Source organism: Panthera tigris, chromosome B3 (assembly GCF_018350195.1).
Source record: "Panthera tigris isolate Pti1 chromosome B3, P.tigris_Pti1_mat1.1, whole genome shotgun sequence".
In the NCBI taxonomy this organism is placed as follows: Eukaryota; Metazoa; Chordata; class Mammalia; order Carnivora; family Felidae; genus Panthera; species Panthera tigris.
This window is the reverse complement of record NC_056665.1, coordinates 133368763-133396018: the sequence shown is the minus strand read 5'-3', so window position 1 is coordinate 133396018 and position 27256 is coordinate 133368763. Positions and strand designations below refer to the sequence as shown.

Genomic DNA, 27256 nt, shown 5'->3' with positions numbered 1-27256 from the left:
CAAAGAAAATGAGAACATTAATTCAAGAAGATATAGGCACCCCTATGTTTACTGCAGCATTGTTTACGATAGCCAAGATATGGAAGGAGCCCAAGTGTCCGTGGATGAATGAATGGTTAAGAAGCTGTGGTATATATACATGATGGAATATTAGTCATGAAATAGAACAGGACCTCGCCATTTGTGACAACATGGATGGACCTAAAGGGTGTCACACTATATGAAATAAATCAGAGAAATAAAAATACCGTACGATTTCACTTCTACGTGGAATCTAAAAAACAAAACAAACAAACAACAATGATGAAAAAGAGAAACAGACTCATAAATATGGAAAACAAACTAGTGGCTGCCAGAGGAGAGGGCACGGGGGGGAGGGGGGGGTAGAAGAAACAGGTGAAGGGAATTAAAAAGTACAAACCTTCAATTATAAAACAAATAAGTCGCAGGGAAGAAAAGTCCAGCATAAAGGAATATAGTCAATAATATTGTAATAACTTTGTGTGATGACAGATGGTAACTATACTTATCATGGTGAACATCTTGTAACGTATATAATTGTCAAATCACTGTGTGGTACACCTGAAGCTAATATAATGTTATATGTCAACTGTACTTCAATTAAAATTTGAAAAAAAAACAACTAAAAATAGGCAAGGGATTTGAATTTTCCATAGAAGACAAATAGCCAATAAGCACACAAAAAAATTGGTCGAGAATATTATCCATCAAGGAAGTGCAAATCAAAACTGCAATGAGATACACTTCACATCCACTAGGATGGCTAGAATCAAAAAGACAGACGTTGGCGAGAGTGTAGAGAAACTGGAACGCTTCTACATCGTTGATGAGAATGTAACTCAATGGTGCAGCTGTTTTGGAAAACAGTTTGGCAGTTCCTCAAAGAGTTAAATGTAGAGTTGACATGTGACCCAACAATTCCACTCCTAGGTATATACCTGAGCAAAATGAAAATGTGGGTCTACACCAAAATCTGCACACAAAGGTACACAGCGGCCTCATTCCCAATGGTCAAAAGGTTCAAACAACCCAATGTTCAGAACTGTGGCCTCCACACAATGGAACATTATTCGACCATAAAACTGAATGAAGCACTGATACATGCTACAGTGTGGAGAAATCCTGAAAACATTATGCTAAGTCAAAGAAGCCAGTTATTTAAAAAACCACATATTGTGTTACGCCATTTAAAAGAAATGGCCAGAATAGGCAAATCCATAAAGACGGAAAATCAATTAACGTTTGCCAAGATCTGGGGAAGAGGGACTAGGAGTGACTGCTGATGGGTCCAAGATGTCTTTTGGGGATGATAGAATGCTCTAAAATTGGTTTTGGTGATGGTTGCACAACTCTGTGAATATATTGATAACTATTAAATTATATATTTTATATTGAGAATGTATGCTGATTTATATCTAAAACTTTTTATTTTTTAATGTTTATTTGTTTTTGAGAGAGAGAGAGAGAGAGGGTGCACACACATCGTGCCAGTGGGCGGCAGGGGTCAGAGGGAGGGTGGGGACAGACGATCCAAAGCGGGCTCCACGCTGACAGCAGAGCACCCAATGAGCGGCTTGAACTCACAAACCGTGAGATCATGACCTGAGTTGAAATCAGACGCTTAACAGACTGAGCCACCCAGGCGCCCCCAAACTAAATGACACATTCTAACGCGCTACACGGATGTTATTAGGGTAAGTGGCCTCTTGTATGACAATCCCATTCAATGAATGTTCCTTCATTCAAAAACTACGGCATGCCAACCACATGCCAGATGCTGTGGGGGTTGTTGAGTGACCAAGACCTCGTCCTGGCCTTTCTGAGAGACACAGTCCCCCAGAAGAGCAAATGCACACCCAAATGCCTCTAACAGGAGAGGGACTGTGTGCCCCTGTCACAATAAAGCACTAGTGTAAGAAAGAATGACAAAGGAGAGAACTGGAAATCCTAACTGTCTCTTCCTCTTGGGGAAGGAGAGGAGTCTGGTGCAGAGGGAGGCATGGTTCTGCAGAAATTTCCCTGCTCCTTCCTTTGGGGACTCTCCAAGCCACCCCCGCTGGATGGATGGGTGAACTGGCGAGTACCTGCTGAGTTGGGTGTCTTGAGGCTGCACGGAGGGCTAAGCCATGGCCCACAGTGCCTGGTGTCCACAGGCCCCCGGCCCGGGGACACTGTGAGAAGCTGACGAACAGAGCCCATGACCTGTAGAAGGCAGCATGTGGCAGATGCTGGCTTGATGTTCAGGATGGTAAGGGCCATAGGAATGCCACGTCCTGCTTTGGCTCTTTCCAGATTGTGCTCCTTGAGGTCCCCTGTGTGGGCAGCTGCCTCCTTGTCCATCCATCCGGACTTGGACTTGCATGAAGGGCTGTGCTGCAGTTGGTTTAAGCCGGGGTTAGGAATGAGATGAGAACAGGAGAGGGAGGCCAGTCTATGGGGCACCAGACTCTGTTCCGACCTTTTAGGGACCTTTCCCTCCTCCTCTTCTTCCTCTTCTCCCATGTCTAAGCACCCCTGCCGCACCTTGCTTATTGAATCTCTGCTCCCAAGAAAGGACCTGATCCCTGGCCCCACCGTGTACATCAGTGCCTCCCTGCATGGGGCGAAGCCCCACTAGAGGGACCCCTCAGCCACTCAGGAGTGGGGTCCCCAAACCCTTCCTGCCTCCACCCCCCCAGGCTTAGGCCCAGGAGTCAATTCTAATAGGATTAATATGTATATTTTTAATATTTATTATTTATTTTTGAGAGAGAGAAAGAAAGAGCACAGATGGGAGAGAGGCAGAGAGAGAGGCAGACACAGAATTGGAAGCAGGCTCCAGGCTCTGAGCTGTCAGCACAGAGCCGACATGGGACTCAAACCCATGAACCGTGAGATCGTGACCTGATGCTTAACCAACTGAGCCCCCTGGGTGCCCCCCAGGAGCCTGTTCTAATGCACACAGAGTTGCAAGGGCTCAGCCCACTGGGATTAGTTGCTCCCATCAAAGGCAGAGGTGCAAGATCTATGCTGGAGATTTTAGGGAGGTGAGGTCCCTGAAAGCTTTGCTTTTCCCTGTGAAAGGAAAGTCTGGGGTGCCTGGGTGGCTCAGTCAGTTGAGAGTCAGACTCTTGATTTCAGCTCGGGTCATGATCCCAGGGTTGTGATATCGAGCCCCATGTGGGGCTCTGTGCTGAGCATGGAGCCTGCTTGGGGTTCTTTCTCTCTCCCTCTGCCCTTCTCCCCTGCTCCTCTCCCCCTCTCTCTCTCAAAAATAAAACAAATAATAAGAGAAGTTCACCCCAAGTTAAAATAGTATCTTAGGGGAAGGACTTGGCTATTTGGGCCCCAGGCTGGCCATGCAGCCTGAGGCCTCCCGATCAAACCTGAGAAGCCTCCCACGATGAGGATGAGGCAGTCTAATTGACATTCTTGAATGAAAGGCTTAGAAAGCAAGCCAGACTTGCAGGAAAACCCTCCAGCCCATTCACCGTTCCTGTGACCCTCGGTGACCCAAGTGAGGAGCTGGGGGAGGCTCCTACCCACATGTGACTCACTTCTCTCTGTTCAACCCATGACTTGGTCTCAAGGACAACACTGCTGCGGTACTCTCCCTGCTCAAATGCCACTTCTTCCACCCGGGCACCTGTACCCTCTTCTTGCCCTGCTAGTGCCTGGCCCTCCTTCTGGAAGCCTCCTCCCTCAGTCCTGTTCTCCACAGAAACCAATGGAGGCTGGTTTCTGCATTAACAGAATTAACCTCAGATGGCTCACAATCTCGGGGATGACAGGGACCAGGATGGAAGCTGGGCAGCCCTCTACAGAGGCCAGAAATCCTCCCGAAGACTGGTCTGGAGAGGAGAGGGCATGGCGCCACTACTGGGCGTGGTCACGCAGGTGCACGTGGGCCGACACCACCCACAGCAGCCACAACAACCTGGACCAGATCGGGATGCGGCTGCCCCCGGGCTCTGAGAGGTTGTCTGCCCAGCAGAGCTGAGGTTACCCACCCTCATCCACAAGGGAGTTTGGCACAGTGAGTGCCTGGCATTCTCAAGTTCCCCGGTGGGAGGGGGGATCTGCCTCATCAGGTGGGGGGTTCCCCAAATACAGGAGGGAGATAAAGATCCCAGGTGACCACAAGGCATGACAGATGGCCATTCATCTTTGGATAAATACCCAGAGCAAGGGCATCCAACTCCACTCTTCCTACTCCCTGCCTTCCTGACCAGCATGAGCTCTGAGTTTGACAACAGTTACTCATGGCTGAGTCAGCTATTCAACACATATTTGTTGAGGTCCCAGGCCAAGTGCAAGGGTCCTATTGCTTGGGAAAGCTCCTTAGAACAATGTTCGACACACAGCTGTTAAAACTATTTCCTCTGGTTCTAGGGGTGCCTGGGTGGTTCAGTCATTTAAGCATCTGACTTCGGCTCAGGTTATGATCTCACAGCTCGTGGGTTCAAGCCCCACATCAGGCTCTGTGCTGGCAGCTCCGAGCCTGGAGCCTGTTTCAGATTCTCTGTCTCCCTCTCTCTCTGCCCCTCCCCTGCTTGTTCTCTCACACACTCTCTCTCTCTAATAAATAAACATTAAAAAAAATTCTTTTCCCTCTGGGCCAAAGGCTCTGCTTCCCTGGACTGCAGCAAACCAGAGGCTGTAACACAAGAACATCTGTAAAAACATGTCCTTTTAGGTTTTTATTTATTTTTCTGAGGCATAATTGACATATACCCTTATATAGTTTCAGGTGTACATGTGTATGTTCTGAAGTGATCACAGTAAGTCTAGTTAACATCCACTGCCACACATAGTTGCTAATTTTTTTTTCTTATAATGAGCTGTTAAGATTTACTCTCAACAAATTTCAAATATGCAGTACAGTATTATTAACTACAGTCACTGTGTTGTACCTTACCTCCCCATGCCTTTATTTTATAACTGGAAATTTGTGCCTTTTGACCCTCTTCACCCATTTTGGTCCATGGCCCCCCAGCCTCTGATAACCACCAATCTCTTTTCTGTATCTATGAGGGTTTTTTTTGTTTTGTTTTAGATTCCACATATAAGTGGCAATCATACAGTACTTGTCTTTCTGTGTCTGACTTACTTCATTAGCATAATGCCATCGAGGTCCATCTATGTTTTGGCAAATGGCAAGACTTCATTCTTTTTTATGGCTGAGTAATATTCCACCATATATACATACACACACATATATATATCACATCTTCTTTATCCATTCATCTGTCTGTGGACACTTAGGTTGACTCCATTTCTTGGCTTCTGTAAATAATGCTGTAATGAACATGGGAGTGCAGATATCTTTTCAAATTAGTGTTTTTGTTTTCTTTGGATAAATATCCAGCAGTGGAACTGCTCGTTCATATCCCTTTATGTGCTAAAAAGAGAAATCTGGGTGGGGTGAGGACCCGTGCAACCTTCATCATGCTCCTGCAGCAACAGAGACATTCAAACCATCCACCCCACTGGAGCTCATCAGAAAATAACTTCCTACAGTAGACAGTGCTGGCAGCATCTTTCTGCTGGCCACAGACTATTCTGGGCAATGTTTTGAAAATGAAACTGATTTATTAAAAGCTTACAAGAAGAGGCAAAACACAAAAAACAAAAAAAGCCTGAGGTTGACTTGACTGCTTTGCTGTGGGGAGTGGCCCAAGATCATGAGGGTGAGTAGCCTGGGGGATGCAGCGGTGGCCTGAAAACACAGTTTTCTTGTCCCCACTGTCCCGCTCACTGGCCACATAGCCCTGGCCCAGTCACTCGGGCCTTTGTTTTCTGGTCTGTAAAATGAGGCTGAACCCCTTAGGAGTCCTTGAGTGGCAAACATCAGGAATCCACACGGGATGCCAGGAGGGGTGTTGTCAGAAACACAGACTGGGAGGGTCTCTTGCAGCCTGAGGGCTGGAAGCAGCTGGGCCTTGGGAAGGCTGGGAAAGTGATCTCTTCTTCATTTAACATTTACTGAGCTACCACTCTACATGCCAGGCACGTTCAAGGCCCTGGGATCCAGTGATGAACAAACCCCCAGGATCTCGGCTCTCAAGGAGCTTATGGAGAGCTGGTAAGCAAATGAATACCCATGATAGTACTGAAAATGTCACATGCGAGGAAGACACGGAAGCAGGCTAATATGATAGAGTCTGGCTGCAGGAGGGGTCCTTTTAGAGTGGCCCTCTTTGAGGAAGGGTCACTTAAGAACATTCCTCCCCCACCTCAAAAAAGAAAAGAACATTCCTGAATGTCAAGCCTGAGGCAGCATGGGAAAGACGGTTCAGAGTTCTAGGCTGAGGGAACGGTTCAGAGTTCTAGGCTGAGGGAACGACATGCCCCAAACCTCGGGTGGGACCAGGTTATGCTTGTTTAAAGACCAAAGTGCCCTGAGGTCCATCAGCCAGAGCCAGTGGCCTGAATTAAGTCTGAGAGGGAGGCAGGGGCCTGGCAGTGCAGGGCCTGGAGGGCATCTCAGCATGGACTCTCTTTCCACCTCCCCTCTCTGGGCCTATGTGTCTGCTTCACTGTTCTTCCTTCTGCAGACTGGTTTCCTCTGCTGCCCAGGCCACAGGGCAGAACAGGGCTGCCCGTGGGTACCAAGTTCACGCTTGGTCCAGCCACTCACAGGGACTGCCTCGATCCAGGAAAGCCCTGGTCACACGTGCATCTCTGGTCCAATTTCCTGTAGCCCAAACCACGGCAGCTGCTAGGAGCCGAAACAGGCTCCAGAAGTCCATGGTGAGAACAGGGCAAGCACTCCAAATTTACCTCCCCCACAGGGGACTGGACCAGGGGCCCCTTTCCCAGCCCTAGGATTCTGAGTACAGAATCCACATTGTTCTGAAGCAGTCTCAAAGGTCACGAGGACTTAGGTCAGTTCTCACACATTAGTGAGCACCAGAACCACCTGCAGGGTTTGTAAAAACACAGATGGCAGGGCACCTGGGTGGCCCGGTTGGTTAAGCGACTGAATGGGCTCAGGTCATGATCTCGTGGCTTGTGGGTTCCAGCCCCGTGTCGGACTCTGTGCTGACAGCTCAGAGCCTGGAGCCTGCTTTGGAGTCTGTGTCTCCCTCTCTCTCTGCCCCTCCCCCACTCATGTGTGCACGAGCGTGCTCTCTCTCTGCAAATTAAACACACACACACACACACAGATGGCTTCTGATTCAGTAGGTCTAGGTGGCAGCCTGAATATTTGCATTTCTAACAAGTTCAGATGATGTTTTAAATACTTTGGTTCCTAAAGTGGAGTCCAGCTCTCAGGCCCTGCCAGTGTCCTTATCCGGCAGGTTTCAGAGTCAGAAGGACAAGAGTCAGGGGTAGGGCCTAGCCTCCATAGCCAGCATTCTGGATCCCTCTGTGCACCAGGGTTTGAGGATCATGGTTTTAAAATGTTTCAAAACACCAGAAATGTCTTTGTTCCTGGCCTTGGGTGTCTAATTAATCAGTATGTTGGGACTGAAACAAGACAAAACAAGCTCTCCACTTTCACCAAAAATGAGGGTTCCTGGGAATCCAGCCTCTGGGTGGGTTAAGAGCTCTTTTGGGGGGCATTTTCATTTCTCCCTGCAGGAGGAGACCGGGTCCTACTCACCGCGTGGCTCGCTGCTCTGCGTAAATAAATACTGGGACAAAGTTTGGGGACGCGCCCTCCCGTCCCAGCCCTGGCTCCCGGGCCTGCGGCTGCTACCCGCCGTCCTGCGGGGCAGTCGGCGCCAAAGCCTCGCGGGGGGTCCTCCAATGAAGCGCCGAGGAACTCCATGACCTCATCGGGAAGCTCTCTCATTGGCTACCTCCGCCGCGCCGGGCCTGCCCCTTCCATTAGAGCTCCGGGTTTCTGCGCGGGCCCGGCCCCTAGATTGAAGGCTGCTTGGGTTCCTAGCTGCAGGCTTTGCAGGCTTCTCTTTAGATTCCTCAGAAGAAACTTCGTTTCTTGAGAAAGACTGAAGTGTTTTTTTCAACCTGCCAAAGTACTGGGTTTCTGCGCTAGCTTTCCACTGGTGTGTTACTGGGGTTTAGCTGGCACTTTGATCCTAAGTACCTGACCGATCACATTTGTTTCCCATTTATTTTAATCATGTATTCTAAAGAGTTTTGTCTTTCTTTCCAGTGGATGAATTTCTCACGCCCCATCTTACTGCGGAATGCTAGTGATCTTCTCTCCCACATTTACCCTGAGAATTCAGTGATTCCCAGAGAGGGAATATGACTTTCACAAGGTCACACAGCAAGTTAGTTAGATGAAAGTCAGATCCTGGGCTCCTAACTCCAGCTTCAGTGTCACACATATTCCACTTGGACGATCAGACCAGACCCGAAATCATTTTTCAAGGCTTGGCTCAGGGGTTACCTCCTCCAGGCAGACTTCCTGGAGCCCCTCTGTGGCCCAAGGGCTCCCCCAGTCCCTGGTGTTCATCTGAGTGCAACCACAGAGCTATTCTTCACTTCTTTGTCCCTTTTCCCAATTAGACTGTAAGTTCCTTGAAGGATAGCATCACATTTTATACAATTTTGTATCCTCAGAACCTAACATTGTCTGGCACACAATAGATGCTTAATAAATGTTTGTTGAATTAAACTGTGGAAACTTTGCATGCTGGTGGCCTTGTGTAGGGAAAGATCACTCGTAAAAGTAGACTCTGTGTTTCTGAGGCTCTTTCATCCTGAATGAGAATTAACTTTTTTTTTTTAATGTTTAATTATGAGAGAGAGAGAAAGGGGAGGGGCAGAGAGAGAGGGAGGTAGAAGATCCAAAGTGGGTTCTGGACCGATAGGAGACAGCCTGATGCAGGGCTCGAACTCATGAGCCCTGAAATCATGACTTTGAGCCAGAGTTGGACATTTAAGCAACTGAGCCACTCAGGCACCCCAGAGTTAGCTTCTTTTTACTAATAAAGTGTTTAAAGCGAAAATGTTTGCTAATTCAACTCTGCAGGAACAACCAGATCCTTTGTGCTTACCTAGTAAATTCCTGATGGCCCTTTAAAATTTCTGATGTGTGAATCAACCATTATTCAAATCAAACCACTCCATTTATTCTCTTCTGTGTCTGATCTTCCAGGAAGCTTAAAAATCATTCTAGTCACACTCTTGACTAGGTGACAGGTACAATGTTCTCCCCTGTATCCATGTAGTTTCTGATCTTCATGTTGCTGTTCATTCACACATGCAGTTGGGTATTTTATCACTAAGCCTATTTCTGGCAGAAGGTAGGACAGGTGGTATAAGGGTAACAGGAAAGTGTCCCCTAAACTCTGAGTGTGAAAAAACACTCATGAAAATAAGGGATTCCTATCACACAGGCTTAAACCCAAACCACCTTGATTGTTATTATGGTGTCCAAAGCCTATGCAAAGTAGGCATGGGCGGAGACAGAAAGTGGAAATTCACAAAACGGGTCCAGCTTCATCCTGAGCAGAAGACAAAGATCTGGGACATATGGATATTCTCACCCTTGGAGAGGTAGGCTCAAGAATGGGACCAACACAGTCCTCCGATCTTTTCCAGGGCCTGAATGATGACCTTCTTGAGAGTTGCCCTACTCTGGTTCCAAATCCTGCTCACCAAGCAATCTGTTAACAACAGTTTCAGCTTTGCGTGCATCGTGACACTGGGAACAGGGTCTCCAGGGATGGGGTACTGGGGGAATGGCTTCCATCATCAATGAAAGTTGGCATGGAGTATAAACAGTGGTCTGTAGTGAGCTTCTTTAGTGGAAGCAGGTGGAGTGCCCTGGAGCCCCCGCATGTTTCTGGACTTACAAGGCTGAAGGCCACCTTGGGAACATGGTGTCCACGTGCAGGTCATGCCATGCCCAGGCCTTCCTCGAGCAGCCAGCCAGCCTTCTATCCCTGGCTATCTGGCTATCCCTCTCAGATGGCAACCGATGATAAAATAGAGACACCAGCCTCAGTGCCTGCAGTGGGACTGCCCAGCAAGATTCCCACTGGTGTGTCCCTACAGTGGGAACCATGACTCCAGGCAGCAGGTGGCCTTTGGGAAGAAACTCAGGGGACCCTAGGGCACTTCAAAGGGGAGGGGCATGGAGCCTTCTTGAGTCATCCTCAGAAACCCTGCTCAAAACAACAGCACTGATGCAACTTTTGAATAGCAGCTTTCTGGGGCACCTGGGTGGCTCAGTCGGTTAAGCGTCCGACTCTTGGTTTTGGCTCAGGTCATGATCTCTTGGTCCGTGCGTTCAAGCCCTGTGTCAGGTTCTTCGCTGACAGTGCAGAGCCTGCTTGGGATTTTCTCTCTCTCTCTCTCTCTCTCTCTCTCTCTCTCTCTCTCTCTCTCCCCCTCCCCACTCGCTCTCCCTGTCTCTCTCTAAAATCAATAAATTAACTTAAAAAAATTTAAAAAAATAGCAGCCTTGTTCAGAAAAGTGTGGGTGCTGGGGGTATGATAATGTGGCTGACTCAGGGTGTCATGGGCACACTGCAGAGTATTACACACGGGGAAAAAGAAGGAACCACGGCCTTCAACAAGGCTGTGCCAAGGACAAATCCAAGAAGAGAATGAGCAACAAGGCAAGTGACAGAACATGACACCATGTTTACAAAGCATGAAACCAAACAATATCATATATTGGGTTACATGTAACATTCACGGCACAAGGGACAGCAGAAGGCTACTTACAAAACAAAGCCAGGGTATAATAAATGCAAAGATCAAGATGATGGTTAACACTGGGATAGTCAGCAGGTGCCTTGGTATTCATTTTACTAGTTTACTACGTAGGTGCCCCTTGATTATATGGGTTGTATGAATCAAATATTTCATAATTATAAACCACGCAAAGGCACGGCACCTGTCATCACTCAAGCCCCAGGCCTGCAGGCTCTGGCACGTTTTCCAGGGTCCTCACGGGCATCGCCACAGTGCCCACTTGCCCATGGGGTGGCTGCTCATGGCTCACACCTTCCAGGGGCCCAGGGCCCAGATGACAGGGCTGCTGCCTGGCCTGGTGAGGTCAACGGTTAGAAGTGACTGTTCTGTTAGCACACTGTGGTCATTGTCATTTGCTCCGTGTAGATTTCCATCTCTTTCTTAAATGCGACCCCTTTGCTTCAGCAGGCAGATCCCCACTTCTGTGGGCCTGTCCCCGGGGATGCTCAGGACTCGGCTACACCGGCCCAGCCCAGCCCAGCCCAGCCCAGCCCCATATCTACGGAGCACCTACTCTGTGCCAGGCACCGTTCTCAGCGCTGGGGAGGCAGCCGTGGATAAAATCCCACAAAAACCCCTACCCATGGAGCTTACATTTGAGTGAGGGGAGACTGACAGTAAACACTGAATTAATACCTAGAAGTCAAGAAGAAAAAAGAAAAACACCACAGTGAAGTAGAAAGATCAGGAGTGAAGGGAATGGCAGGAAGTGGGTTTGGATGGGGTGGTCAGGGAAGGCCTCCTTGAGGAGGTGACCTTGGTGCAGAGACCTAAAGGAAGGGAGGGGGACCACGTGGATATCTGGGGAAGAGCCTTCCACGTTGAGGGAGGTGCAGGGCAAAGGCCCCTGGCCCCTCCTCTTGCCTTCTCCTCAGTCTCCTGGAGCTCCCCCAGCTCCAGCCCAGACCTCTCTCAAGCACTCTCCCCCCACTCCCACCCCCCACTCATCTCTTCCCCTATTAGAGTTTTTTTTTTTTTTTTTAACTTTTTTAATGTGTTTATTTTTGAGAGAGAGAGAGAGAGAGACAGAGTGCGAGCGGGGGAAGGGCAGAGAGAGAGGGAGACACAGATTGGAAGCAGGCTCCAGGCTCTGAGCTTTCAGCACAGAGCCCGATGTGGGGTGATGTGGGGCTCGAACTCACCAACCGTGAAATCATAACCTGAACTGAAGTCAGACGCTTACCCCACTGAGCCACTGAGACGCTCCCCGCTATTCTAGTTGTAAAGGAGACCCAGGCTTTCGGGGGAAGGGGAATGGGAGGTTTCCAGACCACAGGGGCGCCCCTGTTTGTACCGGCCTTTGCTCTGAGCCTTCAGCCCGCCCTCACCACTCCGGCAAGCCAGATTTACTCTGGGGATTAGCCAGGACTCATATTTCCTGAGCCATCTTCCACTTAGCTTCTTTCCTTCTGGGCATCGCCAGCCTCGGGGGTTGGCCTACAAGCTGTGATTTTTCACATCTTTGTCAAACCTGTAATACCAGTGCCTGGAAACAAAGATGTTGGCTTAATTATTATCATCAGCACGTATGACTTCCTACCCCTGAATTTCCAAGTGCCACCTGCAGGTAAACTTACCTGGAAAACAATCTGGGGAACTTCTCCACCTGCCACCTCTTGTATGTCTCCAGGGTTGTCACGGCAGCTGCCAGAGCGGCCGGGGCCATGGGGAGGACCAAAACATCACAGATGTGGGGCTGAGTCCAGACCGAGGGGCCCTCTCTGGGGCTCTGCACAATGAGGGGCCAGAAAGTTCTTGCCCTTGGCCGGTCAGGCTGACAGTGTTTGTCAGCTCTTCTCCCAGTCTCTACACCCCAGCAACCTCAGGGCTCAAGCAAATGACCTTGAGGACTCTGTTGGGTGTCCACTACTTCCAGGGTGGCCTGTGGTGAAGGTGGAAACCTCAGATACAGTCACAGATACTGTTCTGTTAAGTCCAAAAGGAAAATATTTGCAGGCTGATTCCGGACCTTGAAGATCACCAGCCTCATTCATTCACTCAAACTCCTACATCGTTCCTATGCTGGGTCCAAGGGGGGTACAGAGACACAGAATGAGAGCTCACGTTTTTTTGCATTCTTATGGTGTGTCAATGCCACTTTAAAGTGCTTTGCTTGTATTTTCTTATTTAATTCTCCACCAACTCTACTGAATAGGTATGCTAGCTGAGGAGCTGGAGGCATGTAAGGTGTGGAGAGGTGAAATGTCACTGCCCAGGAGGCACCTCCTGGGTTAGGGTCCAGGCTCCACTCCGCCCTCATGACGACATACGCCTTGTCTTGGAACTCATCACGTAGGGGGGCATAAGTGGAACTCTGATAATTCACATTCCAGCGTGGCCCCTGAGGCAGTCTTAAACGTCACTACAAAGCTTGTTGTTAGAAGCCCTAGCATGGCCTGGGGCTCCAAGAACGCACAGGAATTTCCCTCCTGGACCAGAGGGGACAGAACATTCCAGGCAAATGTCGGGAGAGACAGATCGCCATGCCAGAGCCTCGAGGAGAATATGAGGGTCTGAGGGGGAGGGGAAATATCTCCTGTGGACATTTCTCCTCCTGTTCTTCCTGTTCCCTCTTGGCAGAACCGAAGGCACCAGGCACTAAAGGGTCCTCTGCTAAGACATGTCCCTTTCCTGGGGCTTGTCCCCAACACCTGAGACCCTTCAGGTCACCTTCGACACAGGTCCTTGGGGGTGCCTGAAGGTTATGCTGGTCACGGCAGAAGTTATCTCCTGACCTTCCCTTCCTAACGTCCAATGTCTCCTTTCAGATTCCTCATGGTGAACCGCTGTCCGCCATGTCTGTTCTCCCCAAGAACAGCCCCAGGGCTGCTGAGGAGACAGGAGACAAACCCATGTGAAGCTGGAGTGAGGTCCCTGGAAGGGGTACCGCTGCTGGGGACAGTGCTTCCTCAGCACTGGAGCTCCAGAGCGTCAGCTCCGACCTCGGTCACACTGTCCAGCATCCAACATCCTCACCTCAGCCACAGCTATCACCCTGGGGCATCCCCAGCCATCTCTCTCCCCAACTACTGGCAGTGTTCTCAGCCACAGTGACATACCTAAAATGTAGGTCACAAAGTGACACTCCTGTTAAAAGTCCTGCATGGATGTCCCATTCCACCAGAGTAAAAGCCAAGGTCATTACAACGACCCACAAGGCCCGCCATGAACTGAAATTCCTCCTGCCTTTTCTTGACTTCCTCCCTCCACTCCAGCCACACTGGTTTCTTTGCTGTTCCTCCAACTCCCCAAATGCTCTCTCCCCCTCCCCCAAAGGCCTTTGCGCTGCTGTTTCCCATGCGAAGAATGCTCTTCCCCCACAGATGTCCTCAAGGCTCTCTCTCACCCTCTTGAAGTCCTTGGCAAGTGTCACTTCCATGAAGCCAAGGCTAACATCCCATTGAAAATTGCAACATCTTTCACATCCCTTGCCCCCCACTCTGTATTCTCACTTGGCCCCCTCGTCTCTTCAAATAGCCATCTTCACTTTCTAACTGACTACTGTATTTTGCTTATTTCTTCCGCTGGCTGGAATGAAAGCTCTACGAGAGACAGAAGTCTTGGCTGTTTAGTTCTCCACTGTATTTATTCCCAGCACCCAACCCAGGGCCAAGCACAGAACTGGTGATCGCTACATAGTTACCAAATAACTGAAAGAATGCACACCTTGGACACCTGCCCCCAGCTGTCAGTCCACAGAGCCAAGGCAAGGAAACCCCACTGGTGACTTTGCATACTCCTCAGGGGGCAAGGCAGCTGGCGTCTGAGCTGGTAGCAGTCCTTGCCAGGCCCAGTTCAACTCAGCAGACATTTATGGAGCCCCTGGACAGGTGCTGTGCCGGCCTGACACGGATGACTCTTCGCCCACCTCGTCTGCCTGGGGGCTAAGGCTGCCAGGGGCAGAGGGGGGCCTCCTGAGGGGACAGGCCAACCCTGGCCCAGAGGGATCTACTGAAACCTGAGATGGCAGGACAAGCTCGGGCAGGCCTCCCCCTCACACTCCCCTCACACCAGGCCCACTAGTCCTGTCTGGCGGGTGACCTTCCTCAGGGTCGCTGCCCTTTTAGGCCCCATCCCCATCCGCCCCTTTGCAGTTTCTTCCCTCCCTCGGGTCCCCAGGCCCCCAGCCCGCCAGACCCACACCCCTCACCCTTGCCCTTCCTCACCTGCCCGCACCACCGCCGCTCCCCCCACCCCTTCCACCTCGGGTCTCGACCCCAGCCCCAGCCCCCGCCCCCCTCCAGGTCCCCCCTCCCGCCGTCCCTCCCCCGTCGGGCCTCCGCCGCCGCACCTCGCCCTCGCTCAGCCTCCCGCCGCCCCCCAGCCGCGCCCGGCCCCGGCCCCCCGCGCGGCTGCCGCTCCGGCCCTGGCCGGCAGGGGCCGCTCCTCGCGGCGCCCGGGGCCCCGCCGCCGCCCGCCGCCGCCGCCCGCCTCCCCGCCCCTTCCCCAGCCGGCGCTCCCGTTACGCCGCGGAGCCGGGAGCCGGAGCCCGCGCCCGCGGCGGCAGCGGGAGGCGGCGGCGGGGGCGCCCGGGCGGCGGCGGCGGCGGGGCCTGCGGGGCCTGCGGGCGGGCGGGCCGGGCCCGGCCAGGCCGCGATGGCGACCAGGAAGGCGGGCTCGCGGCTGGAGACGGAGATCGAGCGCTGCCGCTCCGAGTGCCAGTGGGAGCGGATCCCCGAGCTCGTCAAGCAGCTGTCGGCCAAGCTCATCGCCAACGGTAGGCACCGGGCGCGCCGGCCTGGGCTGCGGGGGGGGCGCCGCGCTCTCCGCTGGGCCGGGCCGGGCCCGGGAGGCGCGTAGGGGCGCGGGCAGGGGCGCGGCCGGGATCGCGGGCGCCGCGCCGGCGAGGTGCGCGGGGCCGGGGCCTGGGCAGCCCGGGCGTCACGCGGTGGGGGCGTCCGGCGGGCGGGGGCCGTGCCCGGCGTCCCGGAGTTCCGGCGTGCTGGCGGGCTCCTGTGGGGTGCGCGCGTCGGGGGGCTCCAGGAGCCGGCTGCTCCACCGGGGTCCCAGGGGCCGGGGCGGCCTTCGGGTTGTAAGAAGTTGGAGGCGATGGGGGAGGGTGCTCCCCCGGGCACGGCCCGGCCCGTGCAGCGTGCAGCGTGCAGGGGATTACAGTGTGTGCGTGTATGCTGTACCCAGGGGGGTGTCGAACAGAGACCCCTGGGAAATAGGGTTTGTAAACACATGACGTTCAAGGGGCTCCAGGGAGAAGCTCAGACTTGGGGTGTGTGTCGGGGGTGGTTGGGGAAGGCAGGGGAGATGTGTGTCCTGGGGTTCAGAGAGTAGAATGTCAAAGCTGTGGACCTAGGGAGGTCGGGTTTGGGGAAGTAGAGTCAAGAGAGTCAGGGAGAGAATATTGTAGAGAGAGGTGGGAATGTTGTGGAGGAATGGGGTTGGATGGGCAAGGGGCTCGGTGCCCGGAGGAGGAAGGGGCCTAAGGGAGCCACTGAGTAGAAACCTGGTGCTTGGAGTTAGTCTATGGCCCCGTTGAGTGAATTGGTTCTTGTACCCAATCGAATCAAAATTGCATCCAAAATCCCATTTCAGAGCGCAGCTCCACGTGGCCTTATTTGTTTTGGAAGCAAGTATCGTTAATATTTGCTGGTCCTTTAGTACCCGCCAAAAACCAAGGGCACCAGTGGACTGGTGAGAGGGCAGAGGTTTTGTGTTTTATATCATCTCTGGCAGCCTGAGGCTCTGTGAGCAAATGGTGGCTGAACAAATGAATGAATGAATGAATGAATGGATGGCACTGCTCTAAGAAAAGACATCACACTATTTTCAACCCTCTAACCTCAAACTACCCAGAAATGGAGAGGGATGTCACGTGTCTTCTTCAAGAATGGTTTATGACTGTGCCTTTTACGGTATTAGTGCCTTGAAATAAGAACTTGGTTTTGCACACTCTCAACTGTGGTACCCTGCTTTGGGCAGATATTTCCTGAAAGGACTCGGGTACCATGACTGCCCCAGGGGCATGGAGGAAGCATAGACCTACCTGGGCTCAGCTTGGTGGAAAGTGTTGACTCTTCTCTAAGTTCTCCCTTGACAACAATGGTGTTTGGTCCCGTGGGCCCCAATGGCAGCTTGACCTTGCCCTTCCTTTAAGGTTCACCGGCTTCTCCTCCTGCTTCTCCTCTCGTTACCTGCAGCAAGGTCTCATTTTTTCCTTGGAGTTTGGACAGTCCTGGGTCTACTTTGTCACTTCCTGGCTGGGTAGGCATAAAATACCTTCAGGGCAGGTTGATGTTAGGGTTAAATGGGTTCATTTGTGAGCCCCCCCCCGGTTCTCTTCTTCAGAACCTACTTGTTTTCTGCTTTGTTTACTCACTCATTGTGCTGATATTTGCGTGCCCACCTGTGCCAGGAACGGAACAGAAGTGAACAGCACTAACCAAGCTCCTACCCTCGTGTACTTAAACTTTTCTGAGGAGATAGGATAGCAAATACAGAAATCAATACATAGGTTAGCTTCAGATAGTGAGAGGTGATTTATTTTATTTTTTAATTTTTTTTAACGTTTATTTATTATTGAGAGACAGACACAGAGCATGAGCAGGGGAGGGGCAGAGAGAGGGGGAGACACAGAATCCGAAGCAGGCTCCAGGCTCTGAGCTATCAGCACAGAGCCTGACACAGGCTCGAACTCACAAACTGCGAGATCATGACCTGAGCTGAAGTCGGTTGCCTAACCAACTGAGCCACCCAGGCGCCCCCGTGGGAGGTGATTTAAAGAAAACAGATGAGGAAAGGCGATTGAGAGTGATGAGTGGAGGAGAGGCAACTCAAACTATGGTGGTCTTTGGAATAGATGGGCTTTTGGTGGTATGGACCCATCTTACCTTCACAGCCTCCCAAGGCTTGGCTTTCTTCTCAGGGACTGCTCCCTGGGGCCTGAGCCTCAGTCATTATGGGGCTTTTGGGGGAGTGGGTTGTGTGGGGCACTGCAGTCCGTGAGTCTGTGTGTGTGTTTGCTTTTGGGAAGCTCGTGAGAGGCAGATTTCTGCCCCAGAACCCACCTACCTTGTAGCAGTAGTTGATGGCAAAAGGTCACCCACCCAGCCTTCAAAAGGTCAAAGAGATTGCTCAGGAACGTAAAAATACACAGCAAGGAAAGAGATGAAACAAAACCAGAATTATTGTGGCTCTTCTTTAGGGGTCAGAGAAATGTTGAAGGAGGGTCCTTCCCTTCTTTTGGCTGCTGGGGGCTTCCTTTGGCTGGCAGTGGGACTTCCTCCTGGGTTTGAGGGCACCAGCTCCCCTTAGATCCTTTTGGGTGCACTGGACCTCAAGTTCTGGGCAGATTTGGCAAAATCCTTCGGCTAAAGCATTTGCTGCTTGGAATAAGGAAAGCGAGTTAATGTCATGTTTTTCATAGTAAGACACTTTGAAGGCAGCCACAGGCATAACAGAACAGTCTTTGGAATGAGGCAGACCAGTGCCTGAGCCTGACTCTATGTCCTTGGCCAAATCACTTAACCACGCAGAGCCCCAGTCTCCTCACCTTAGAAGGGGAGCTGAAGACTGAGTTTGCAGGGATTGTTACGGAGATCACAGGAACTAATGACTCCCAGGGCTACTCGCAGAGTCTGACATCTTAATTTGTAGGCCCTTCATTCGTTCATTCATTTGTTCGTTCATTCATCCGTTCCATAAATATCGAGTACTTGCTACTCACTGCTTTAGGCACTGGGGATATACCAGTGAACAAAACAGACAAAAGTGACAAATGTCCCTGCCTTTGTGAAGTCCACATTCTGGTGGGGAAGGGGCAAGGGGATGTAAATAAAAATCACTCAGTAAAATTTGCAGGTTGCCGGATGGTCGTAAGTGGTATCAGAGGGGGCTCAAGAGGGGAAGAGGCAGCAGTGCTTTGAGAGAGGGGTGGTTGGGGGGCACAGAGGATACTCATATGTGGCCAGGGAGAGCCTCACCGGGAAGGCAGCATTTGAGATAGGACCTGAGGCTGTGGCCAAGCATGTTCCAGGGAGGGGACCTCAAGGGCAGAGGCCTGATGAGGGCAGAGGGGTGGCTGGGCCAGATCACCTGAGGCTTGGAGGTCACGGTTAAGGCTTTGGCTTCTCTCTGAATGAGGTGGGAGCCAAGGGAGGTTTCCGAGTGGAGGAGACCTGCCTCCAGAGGACTTCCTACTCAGCAGCTTTTGCTTCTTCTGGGACGGGAGCATGGCTGCGGGCTTGAAATAGTAGACACTTTCAGAGCACGCTGCTCCAGCCTGACTCCTCTGAGATAAATTGGTTTGGACATTTTGCCAAGAGGTGGATAAGGAAGAAAAGGGCAAATGCCAAGCTGAAAACAGACCCCAGAAGTCCATTTTCTGCCTCGTGCCCCCCTGTGGGTACCATTTTAACCACTCCATCTCAAAAACACAAAATGCGTGGCAGTGATATGCCAGGCCCCTGTGTGTTCCAGTAGGACAGTGACCACACAAGTTAAGGGGGGCGGCGGGTTGAGGTGGGAGAAAATTCGACTCAAGTCTAGATTCTTGCTGCAAACTAGCAGCTTGGGCATCGTGTGGGAGCGTGTGAGGAATGGACTCTCAGGCCCCACCCCAGACCTGCAAGGTCAGAATCTGCATCTTAACAAGGTATCCAGGAGATTTGTGGGTACAGGGAGTTCTGAGGTGCGGTGGCCTGGAGCTGAGGTGGCAGCCTGAGGGGGTGAGGGGGTAAAGACGGAGAACAGCACATCAGCTCCCTGTTGGCTCGTAGGTCGGTCCTGGCCCTAGAAGGACAGTCCCAGCTGCCTTCTGTCTCCAGAATGTCACCCTTTAGCCTCCCCATGGTGAGTTCACTGCTGTGTGACAAAGTGCAGTGGTCTGGCACCTGGGCTTCCATCCAGTCTCTACCTGTAGCTGGCTGGGTGACCCTGAGCCAGTTAGTTAATCGCTCGGAGGCTGTGTTTCTTCATCGGTAGGTTGATAATCCTACTCCCCTAGGGTGGCGGTGAGGAAGAAATGGGGTGAGAAAGGCAAAGCTTGCTACATGCAAAACACCACTGTTTACTCTCTCCACCTGATGCAGTATAACCCTGGACAAGGCAGGCCATGTCCTGGATATCACCTGGCTGGGAAGAAGAATGGGAGGCCTAGAAATGACACACTTGAGCTTGTGCCCGGTGGAGACTCTCGCGTATTTCAGGCACAGAAAGAGGCATTTTGGAGCCTGTGCCAGCCCCAACAGACAGCCACCCCTTTTCTGAAGCAGTGTCTGTTTTTCCTTCGTTTCCCTGTCTGCTAATCTTAGGTGAGCTCAGTTACTGAGCTCATTTACAACAATTCGGCCCCAAATGGTGGTTTCTCCTTTAAGGGATCATCACCGTTCTGATTAAGTGTGATTTTGAGACCCTTTAAGTACCTCTTGGTGATGGGCAGGTAGGGAAATGGTGCCTGAAACAAAGAATATTTCTGGCGCAAAGTTTGGTTCAAAATGTATGCAGACCATTGAGTGGGAGTGAAGTTCTTGGATTTGCCAATAACTGATATTCCCCATGGCATTGGTGCCTTCAGCACGGTGGCTTTCCACTCTGGAGCTGGGCTGAGTTCCTGGACAACTCCCTGGTCTCAGGCCTCTGGAGCCTTTCCTGCTGGACCAGGGGCTTCTTTGGAAATAAGGCTGAGGTTTAACTGATAGTCTGCTGTGGGGTGGGAAGGTGTCACTGTGGTTTGCAATGGCTTCTTTGGAGGTTCCCAGGACGTCAGACTGTTCCCGGACAGTGGGGAAGGACACGAGTCAGACCTTGATGACACTTCATCTCGGCCTTCCTAGGGCGTCCATCCTGCTTTCACGTAATCTGTCCTGTTGTCTGTCCTCTGAAGGACGCACCTTTGTGGCAGACCATACGTCCTGATTTTTGGATTCAAAGGTTCACTTATTTGACAATAATATGTTGATAGCTCTGAGATAAGCACCGGGGCTCAGGCTCATGGTTGCTGTGAGAGGGCAGAAGGACCATGACCTTGTGGCTGCACACAGTGGGGCTGGGACTGCTCAGCTTCTCCCTGGCCTCCGACTTGGAGGGATTTCAGGCTCTGAGGATTCCTGACGTTGATCTGCTTGGTAAGCCAGCCTTTCCAGTGTGTCCTCCCTGAGTTCACCCCCATCCCTGTCTCCTCCGCATCCCCCCCCCTCCCCACCATGGCTGGTTTGGCCTATTGGACCCTCACACTCACTTTGCTCACTGTCTTTGCCCCCATGCTCACGCTATTGCTCTGAAGTCCTCTCTGCAGTCAGAAGCCTACCCGTCTGTCAAGGTCTGGTTCAAGTTCCTCCCAGCTGTCCTCCCTTCACAGAAAAGGATTTGCTTCAGAGAAAATAACCATACAGTGTTAGAACCAGATGGGTCCTGAGAGATCCCATTGTGTAGCAGTTTTCAAACCGCGTGGTTGAGGAACCCCTCTGGGAACACGCTTTAGGGGCCTGGGGGCCAGGTGCGCGGGCCTCACACAACGGAGCAGCAATACTTTTCCCTAAAGTTTCCTTTGAAAGAAGAGCTAATGTGCTTTTAAAAACATATTTGGAAGCCATCGATCTAGTCTTTGGCTCTCCATTTTACAGGTGAGAAAACAGGCTCACAGAGGTGTCTCCTGCAAAGCCACCAGCTGGCGAGTGGGTCAGAGCTCTGGCTTACCGGTTCAGTTGCTTGGTTCGAAGTGAGGCTGTGCTTCTTCCTAACTAAGAGCGTTATTTCCCCTTGTGAAACCCCGCATGGGAAGGGGTGATACACATTCAGCATCCCTTTTCTGAAACCCTTGGTGCCAGCTGTGTTGAAGAATGTAGAATTTTCCAGAAATACTGGAAATTTTCCATATGCTGGCCAGTATGTGACCCTCTCAATGGGTCCGGGGCAGCACTTGATAATAAAACATGTCACTCTTTCTGTATCAAAACACACGAGCAGTCACTGCAAAGGGACACATAGAATATAAATAGCCCACGGTGGTGGGTTTACGATCTCCCATCCCCCAGTCCAGGGCTGTTTCTCCTCCCCCATGTGGGCTGTCTTGGCACATGTCTTGTCTCCTCACCCAGGCGTTCAGCTTCTAGGGGACCGAGGGCTGTGGTTCTGCTGGGATGAACTGTCAGCCCGCTTGGCGTGCTGTGCGGCCAACTGGGCCCAGACTTTTGTGAGCGGAGGCCTCTGAGCGATTGGAACAGGCGACGGGAGGTCCTCTTCTCTGGACTTGCTTGTATGTGGGGTCATAAACGTCTTGTTGTTGAAGTCACACTGACTTGGGTTTGCTCCTTACTTGCCGCCCAAGGCCCTCCAGCAGGTACACCTCCTGGCTCACTCGGGGCACCCCCAGCTGCCCCGCCAGCTTTGCACCGGGCACGCCATCGGGAACGGCCTCCGCTTCTGATGCACGTTGACCTCACTTGGGTAGATTCCTGCCCCGCTGGGTGACCTCATGCTTGGCAGGTGGCGCAGGGTTGCAGGGCGTTCTGTGAAAGCCAGTGTTTCCCATCTGAGAAGCCAAGAGAAGGGAAAAGGTTTTCCGACACCTCTCAAAACCCTCTCCATCAACTACCAAGACAAGAAGGAGCAGGCATTTGGCAGCTGGGTCAGATGAATGCCATGTAACGTAGAGAGGGCAGTCACAAGCCACAGGAAACCTAGCAGTGTGTGTGGCCACAGCCCCTGTGTGTCTGCCCCTGCTCGTCAAGTGCGGTGGAGGGGGACGTGCCAGAGCAAGGCGGAGCAGACGTTTTGTGGTCCTTTTGGACGCTGGCTAGACCTGGAGTCAGAATCTGCATGCGTTTGCCCTCTGAGTGACCTTGTGCACCTCACTTGATTCTCTGAAGCCTTAGTTTTCCTGACTCCCTGGGTGTTAAAACGGTGCGAGTAGGGAACGAACAAGCATTTCTTGAGCTTTTGCTGTGTGCCGTGCTCTGGGCATCACAATGACCGCGTGAGGAATGGGGTCGGGGGTCGTAATTCTCATTCGGGGATAAGTGGACCGATGTTTGGAGATGTTCATCGAGCTGGTTTCTAACCCTCTTCTCACTCTAGTTCCATTTTTCTTTATACCAACCAATTTTTTTCTAAACTTGTCAGATCAAAGAATCACCAAGTAGGTTGGGCCGCATCCCTAGTGATTCTGATGATGCAGTGGGTCTGGGGCAGGGCTCCGGGGTGATGCCAGTGCTGCTGGTCCGTCCACCCATTCTGAGTAGCACTGAACTAAGGGAGCCTGGACATCATGGATTCCCAGGCCTCTCCGGTGGGGTGGTGATTTCCCTTGGTCCAAGGTGGGGGCTGGACATCTGCATTTTTTTTTTAATGTTTATTTATTTTTGAGAGAGAGAGAGACAGAGCACAAGTAAGGGAGGGGCAGAGAGAGAGACAGGGAGACACAGAATCCGAAGCAGGCTCCAGGCTCTGAGCTGTCAGCCCAGAGCCTGACATGGGGCTCAAACCCACAAACCATGAGATCGTGACCTGAGCTGAAGTCAGTCGCTTAACTGACTGAGCCACTCAGGTGCCCCGACGTGTGCATTTTTAAATAGAGCCTTAGGTGGGTTGTGTGATCAAGTGGGTCTGGAAGCCCTGCTCTCAACCATAATCCTTAGCATTTAATGAGCACCTCCTATGCGTGGGGACTGCACCTGAAGAAATAGAGTGAGGGGGTCACCAGCCACGAGGAGCTTCCAGCTCAGGGTAGTCACATAATCTCTGGGCAGCTGAGTCGCCTGGGGGCTGCTTAGCAACTCAGATTCCCACGCTGGGCCCGAATTCCGCTTCAGGAAGCCATAGTGGGGTTGGGGTTCAGGAAGCACGATTGTTGACGAGCATAGGTGGTTGGAGCACAGCAAGCTCCAGGACCAGATTTTAGACACGGTTGTCCAAGTGGTGGGGACAGCGTGCCCCGCCTGCAGCCTGAGGAGAGCAATGACCGCGTTACGAGGCTTCAGGGTGCCGCTGGGTTACTGGGGGGCTGAGGGCAGGGTGCGCTGAGACGACAGTGGGAGGGGCCTGGCAGAGTGCCAGGAGGAGGATCTTGGGCAGGGCTGTGGCTTTAGGGTGACCAACATGTCCCAGTTGGCCTGACGCTTTCTTGGTTTTCAGAACTGAAAATCCTGTGTCCTGGGAACCCCCCAGGCCTGGGCAAGCAGGCCCATAGTTCACCCCGTTAAGCAGATGGAGCGGTTTTTAGCAAAGAGGAAAGGAACCTGGTGCAAAGCAGGGCTTTGTCCTGTTAGACCTGGGTTCAGATCCCGACTCTGATGCTGCTTGTCCGGCCTTGGGTGAGTTACTCAGCTTCCCCGAGCCTCCCTCTTTAGCTCAAAGGTTGTTTTGAGGAGTAAAAGAGATAATGCAGTTTCGGGCACCAGCAGTCATCTGCAGCAGCCTGCCTGAATCAGGAGTACTGTGTGTGGAAGGAGGTTAGAAAGGTCCAGATACTCAGCCCTTTACAGGGAGGAGGAAGCAGGTGGGGTGACAATGACAGCAGTGATAACAGAGCCGTGCAGGAGGGGTTGGGGTGGGGTCCTGTTGTACTGACTTGTGGCTGAGGCCCAAAGCTGAACAGCAGTCGCTGTTAGCTGGGTCCCCGAACTAGTCAGTGTGGACCTGGGGCCTCACGCCAGGTCTGACAGACTCCCCAGCCCTTGCAGCCTTCCATCCTGCACTTTAATGAGCCGGGATAGGATGTGGGGGTGTCATGATGTGTACTGGGGATGCAACAACGAATGTGACCGCTGGGCTGTCAGCCCCATGAGGGCAGGGCTGTTTCGCTCTTTTGTTCTCTGCTATATCTCAAGCACCAGTAACACGTCTGACACACAGTAGGTACTCAGTTAGTTGTTCAGTGAACACCTTGGCCGCTGCCCTTGAGGAGTTAACTCGGATTCATTTCCTCCTCAAACACCTGCTGAGTGCGTGCTGGGTGCCAGCCGCTGCCTGAGGGCCTGGGGTGCCGTGGTCATTAGGCCCACCCTGTGCTCTAGTGTAGCACACATGCTCAGTGCTGGGAGTGGGAGTGGGAGAGGACGAGGGCTGAGGAGGTCCTGGGGAGGGAGTGTCTACCTGAGAGGCTAAGACTCTTGGTATCGTCCCTCAGGTGACTGGATGACCCCGCCTGCCTGGGGCTCTGGGTAAGTTCTGGCTGATGGACTGCTGTTCAGGCTGACTGAACGCCCATGACCTTTTCTTCCTGTGTCTCCTGTGCAACTGTAGGGTTGACACTTGCTGAGTGGCCAGGGCTCCCTGTTGCCTCTCCTTGTCCCTCCAGTCTCCTCACCTGTGGGCTGGTTCAGCCCCTTTGCTGTGAGACCTGCCTGCCTTGAGTAACTGCCTTCTCCGGCCCTTGCAGGTTCTGAGTCCAAGAAGAAGCAGTATGTTTCCTCAAGTAAGGGGTGTTGAGTCGGTGAGGTGATATTGCTGGGCATGTCGAGCACAGGGACCTGCAGTAAATGCCTTTCCTTTCTCTGGCCCGCCAGGCCAAGAGAGTCCGCTCTCCACTGAGTCTTGGGCCTGGAGGCCTGGGAAGGTGGGTCTCTCAGGCCCCTTGCAGCTGCCCCACAGCCCGGGGCAGCCTCCTTCCTACCTCTGCCCCGCCGCACACACCAGTTTTGGCGTCTCCTTCTGCCTGGACTCTCACTTGGAGAAATCCTACCTCACCTGTCTTCTGAGTGTCCCTGGTGGTCTTTCCACCCCACTGTGCCTGGGCTTGATGGTCCCACACTGTAGTCTTTGAGGGCAGGGACAGGATTAGAGCTTTGAATCTTCAAGAGATGCTTGCCGGCTCTGTGTAGGTATGCATTTAACTTGTCTGTGTGGGGCCAGCTTCCTGAGCGAGCCCTTTCCAAGCCTTCTGGGTTGGCCTGATAACATCCCCCTGCCCTGTTAGAGTCATTTCCTGCCCTGCTGAGCCCTGGGGACAGGCCAAACCAACTCCAAGATCATGACTTTCAAGTTACCTTTTCTCTTCTTAGACTAGGTTTTTCTAGGGAAGTGTGTGTGTGTGTGTGTGCATGTGCGTGTGTATGAGCGTGTGTGTGTTAAACCAGTATACTTATCTATTCTGCCAGTGCAGTGGAAATATTGTCTTCTGTTCCCACATTTTACTCTCTCATCCTGTCCCTCCAGCTTCTGCATTGTACGTGAACACGGGCAGAAGGCTTTGGCTTGAAGCCTGGACTCTAACTACCAAGAGTTTCCCAGAATATAGCTTTCTGCCAACTTCTTTGAGCTCCTTAATCTTTGACTTATGGCATCTTTGCCTTTCAGTCAAGATCCAAATGGCCAGGTCCTCTGAACCGGGTCATAGTTTAAGCAAAGATGGCGGAGGGGGAACAGAGGCAGCCCTGAGGTGGAAATGGGAAGGCCGGGGTCTCGGTCAACAATCATATCCCAGCTACATGCCAGGCACGCCTGAGGGGGGCTGAGGTACCTGATTAGGTCCTGTCCGTGAAGGGGAGACTAGAGATTGACTCATTCCTTTCAGAAATATTTAAAGAATACCTACTGTGTGCCTTGGAGACAGGGTGTGAAGGGGAGAGTGACAGGGCAGAGGTCAGAGCCAAGGTGGTAAGGTACAGGGATTTTGGCTTTGACTTCGGGTGAAAGGGGAGCTCCCGGAGGGTTTTGAGGGGCCGGGTGACATGACCTTCTCTTCTCTGCCCTGCTGCGTGGCCCTACCCTGGTAAAGCCCAGCTCCCGGCCTGCCCCTGCGTGCTGCATTTTGCGGGAGGAACCTTGCGCGTCATTTGCACTTGATGACAAGTGACCTCGGAGGCACTGCCACGCTTCTGGCATGTTTGTATTCCTGCTCTCACGCACTCTTTTCCCTTCTTAGGCCTTTTATCTGGATGGCATCCTCTCCTACCTCATGACGTTGCCTCATATTTTAGCGAGGAAATAGAGGCGGTTAGGAAACCCCCTTGTTTCCCACCACTGAATCTGTGTCCACTTTCCCTCCTGTAACTGTGTGGAGGCTCCAGTTCCTTTCAAGGCCTGCACCCCCTTCACCTTTGCCCACAATCGCCCTGTTGGAGCCTCCTCAGGACTTCACGGCTTCTGGCATTTCTCCTCGCCTCTGGATCAATTCTCTGTCTCTCTCTGTTTCCTGGATCATGCCCTTGAGGGTTCATAGATACCCAAGGCTCTCCTGTAAAAACCTTCCTCAGTCCCACGTCTCTGTCTCCTCACTGCCCGCCTCTCTGCTCTGTCTCAGCAAAGCCTCTTCGAGGAACCTTTGTCTCCTCGGCCCTCTCCACGGAGCTTGTGTCCCTGCCCATCCCGCTGCTCTTCCTGTCAAGGTCACCCTCCGATGTTGCCTCCCTGTTGCCAAATCCAGTGGTTACGTTTGTGCTCTTATTTTCTTCCCTATTCCAGCTGCTTTAACCCGCTTGGCCACTCCCTCTTTCTGGAAACTTCTCATCTCCGTTTTTGTAACAGGCCGTCCTGGTTTCTTTAACCTGGTCCTTTCGCTCACTCACTCTCTCCAGCTTTGACGCCGACCTCCATCCACCGATTTGATGTCTCTACTTGGATATCGAATGTTATTTAAGTCTGTCGAAGCAGAACTCTTGGTCTTATTCCTCCTCCCCTACAG

At 52.1% G+C, this 27256-nt stretch overlaps 1 protein-coding gene and 1 long non-coding RNA gene across 8 annotated transcripts in view; both read left to right on the top strand.

Moving 5' to 3' along the window:
• The first annotated feature begins 5676 nt into the window (after positions 1–5676).
• Positions 5677–7688, top strand: LOC107180881. The gene is made up of 3 exons (XR_001511641.2): positions 5677–5690; positions 6010–6085; positions 7588–7688. It is a non-coding gene; the product is annotated as an uncharacterized LOC107180881 (long non-coding RNA).
• Positions 7689–15270: 7582 nt separating this feature from the next.
• TTC7B (tetratricopeptide repeat domain 7B) overlaps positions 15271–27256 on the top strand; it is a 253786-nt gene continuing 241800 nt past the window's right edge. For 6 of the 7 annotated variants that reach the window (XM_042990364.1, XM_042990375.1, XM_042990368.1 and 3 more), the window contains exon 1: positions 15271–15400. In XM_042990364.1, coding sequence (XP_042846298.1) covers positions 15280–15400 — 121 coding nt within the window. In that variant the 5' untranslated portion in view covers positions 15271–15279. Of the gene's footprint in view, positions 15401–23741; positions 23946–27256 lie in introns of those variants that run through there. The other variant, XM_042990367.1, reaches the window with a different exon arrangement.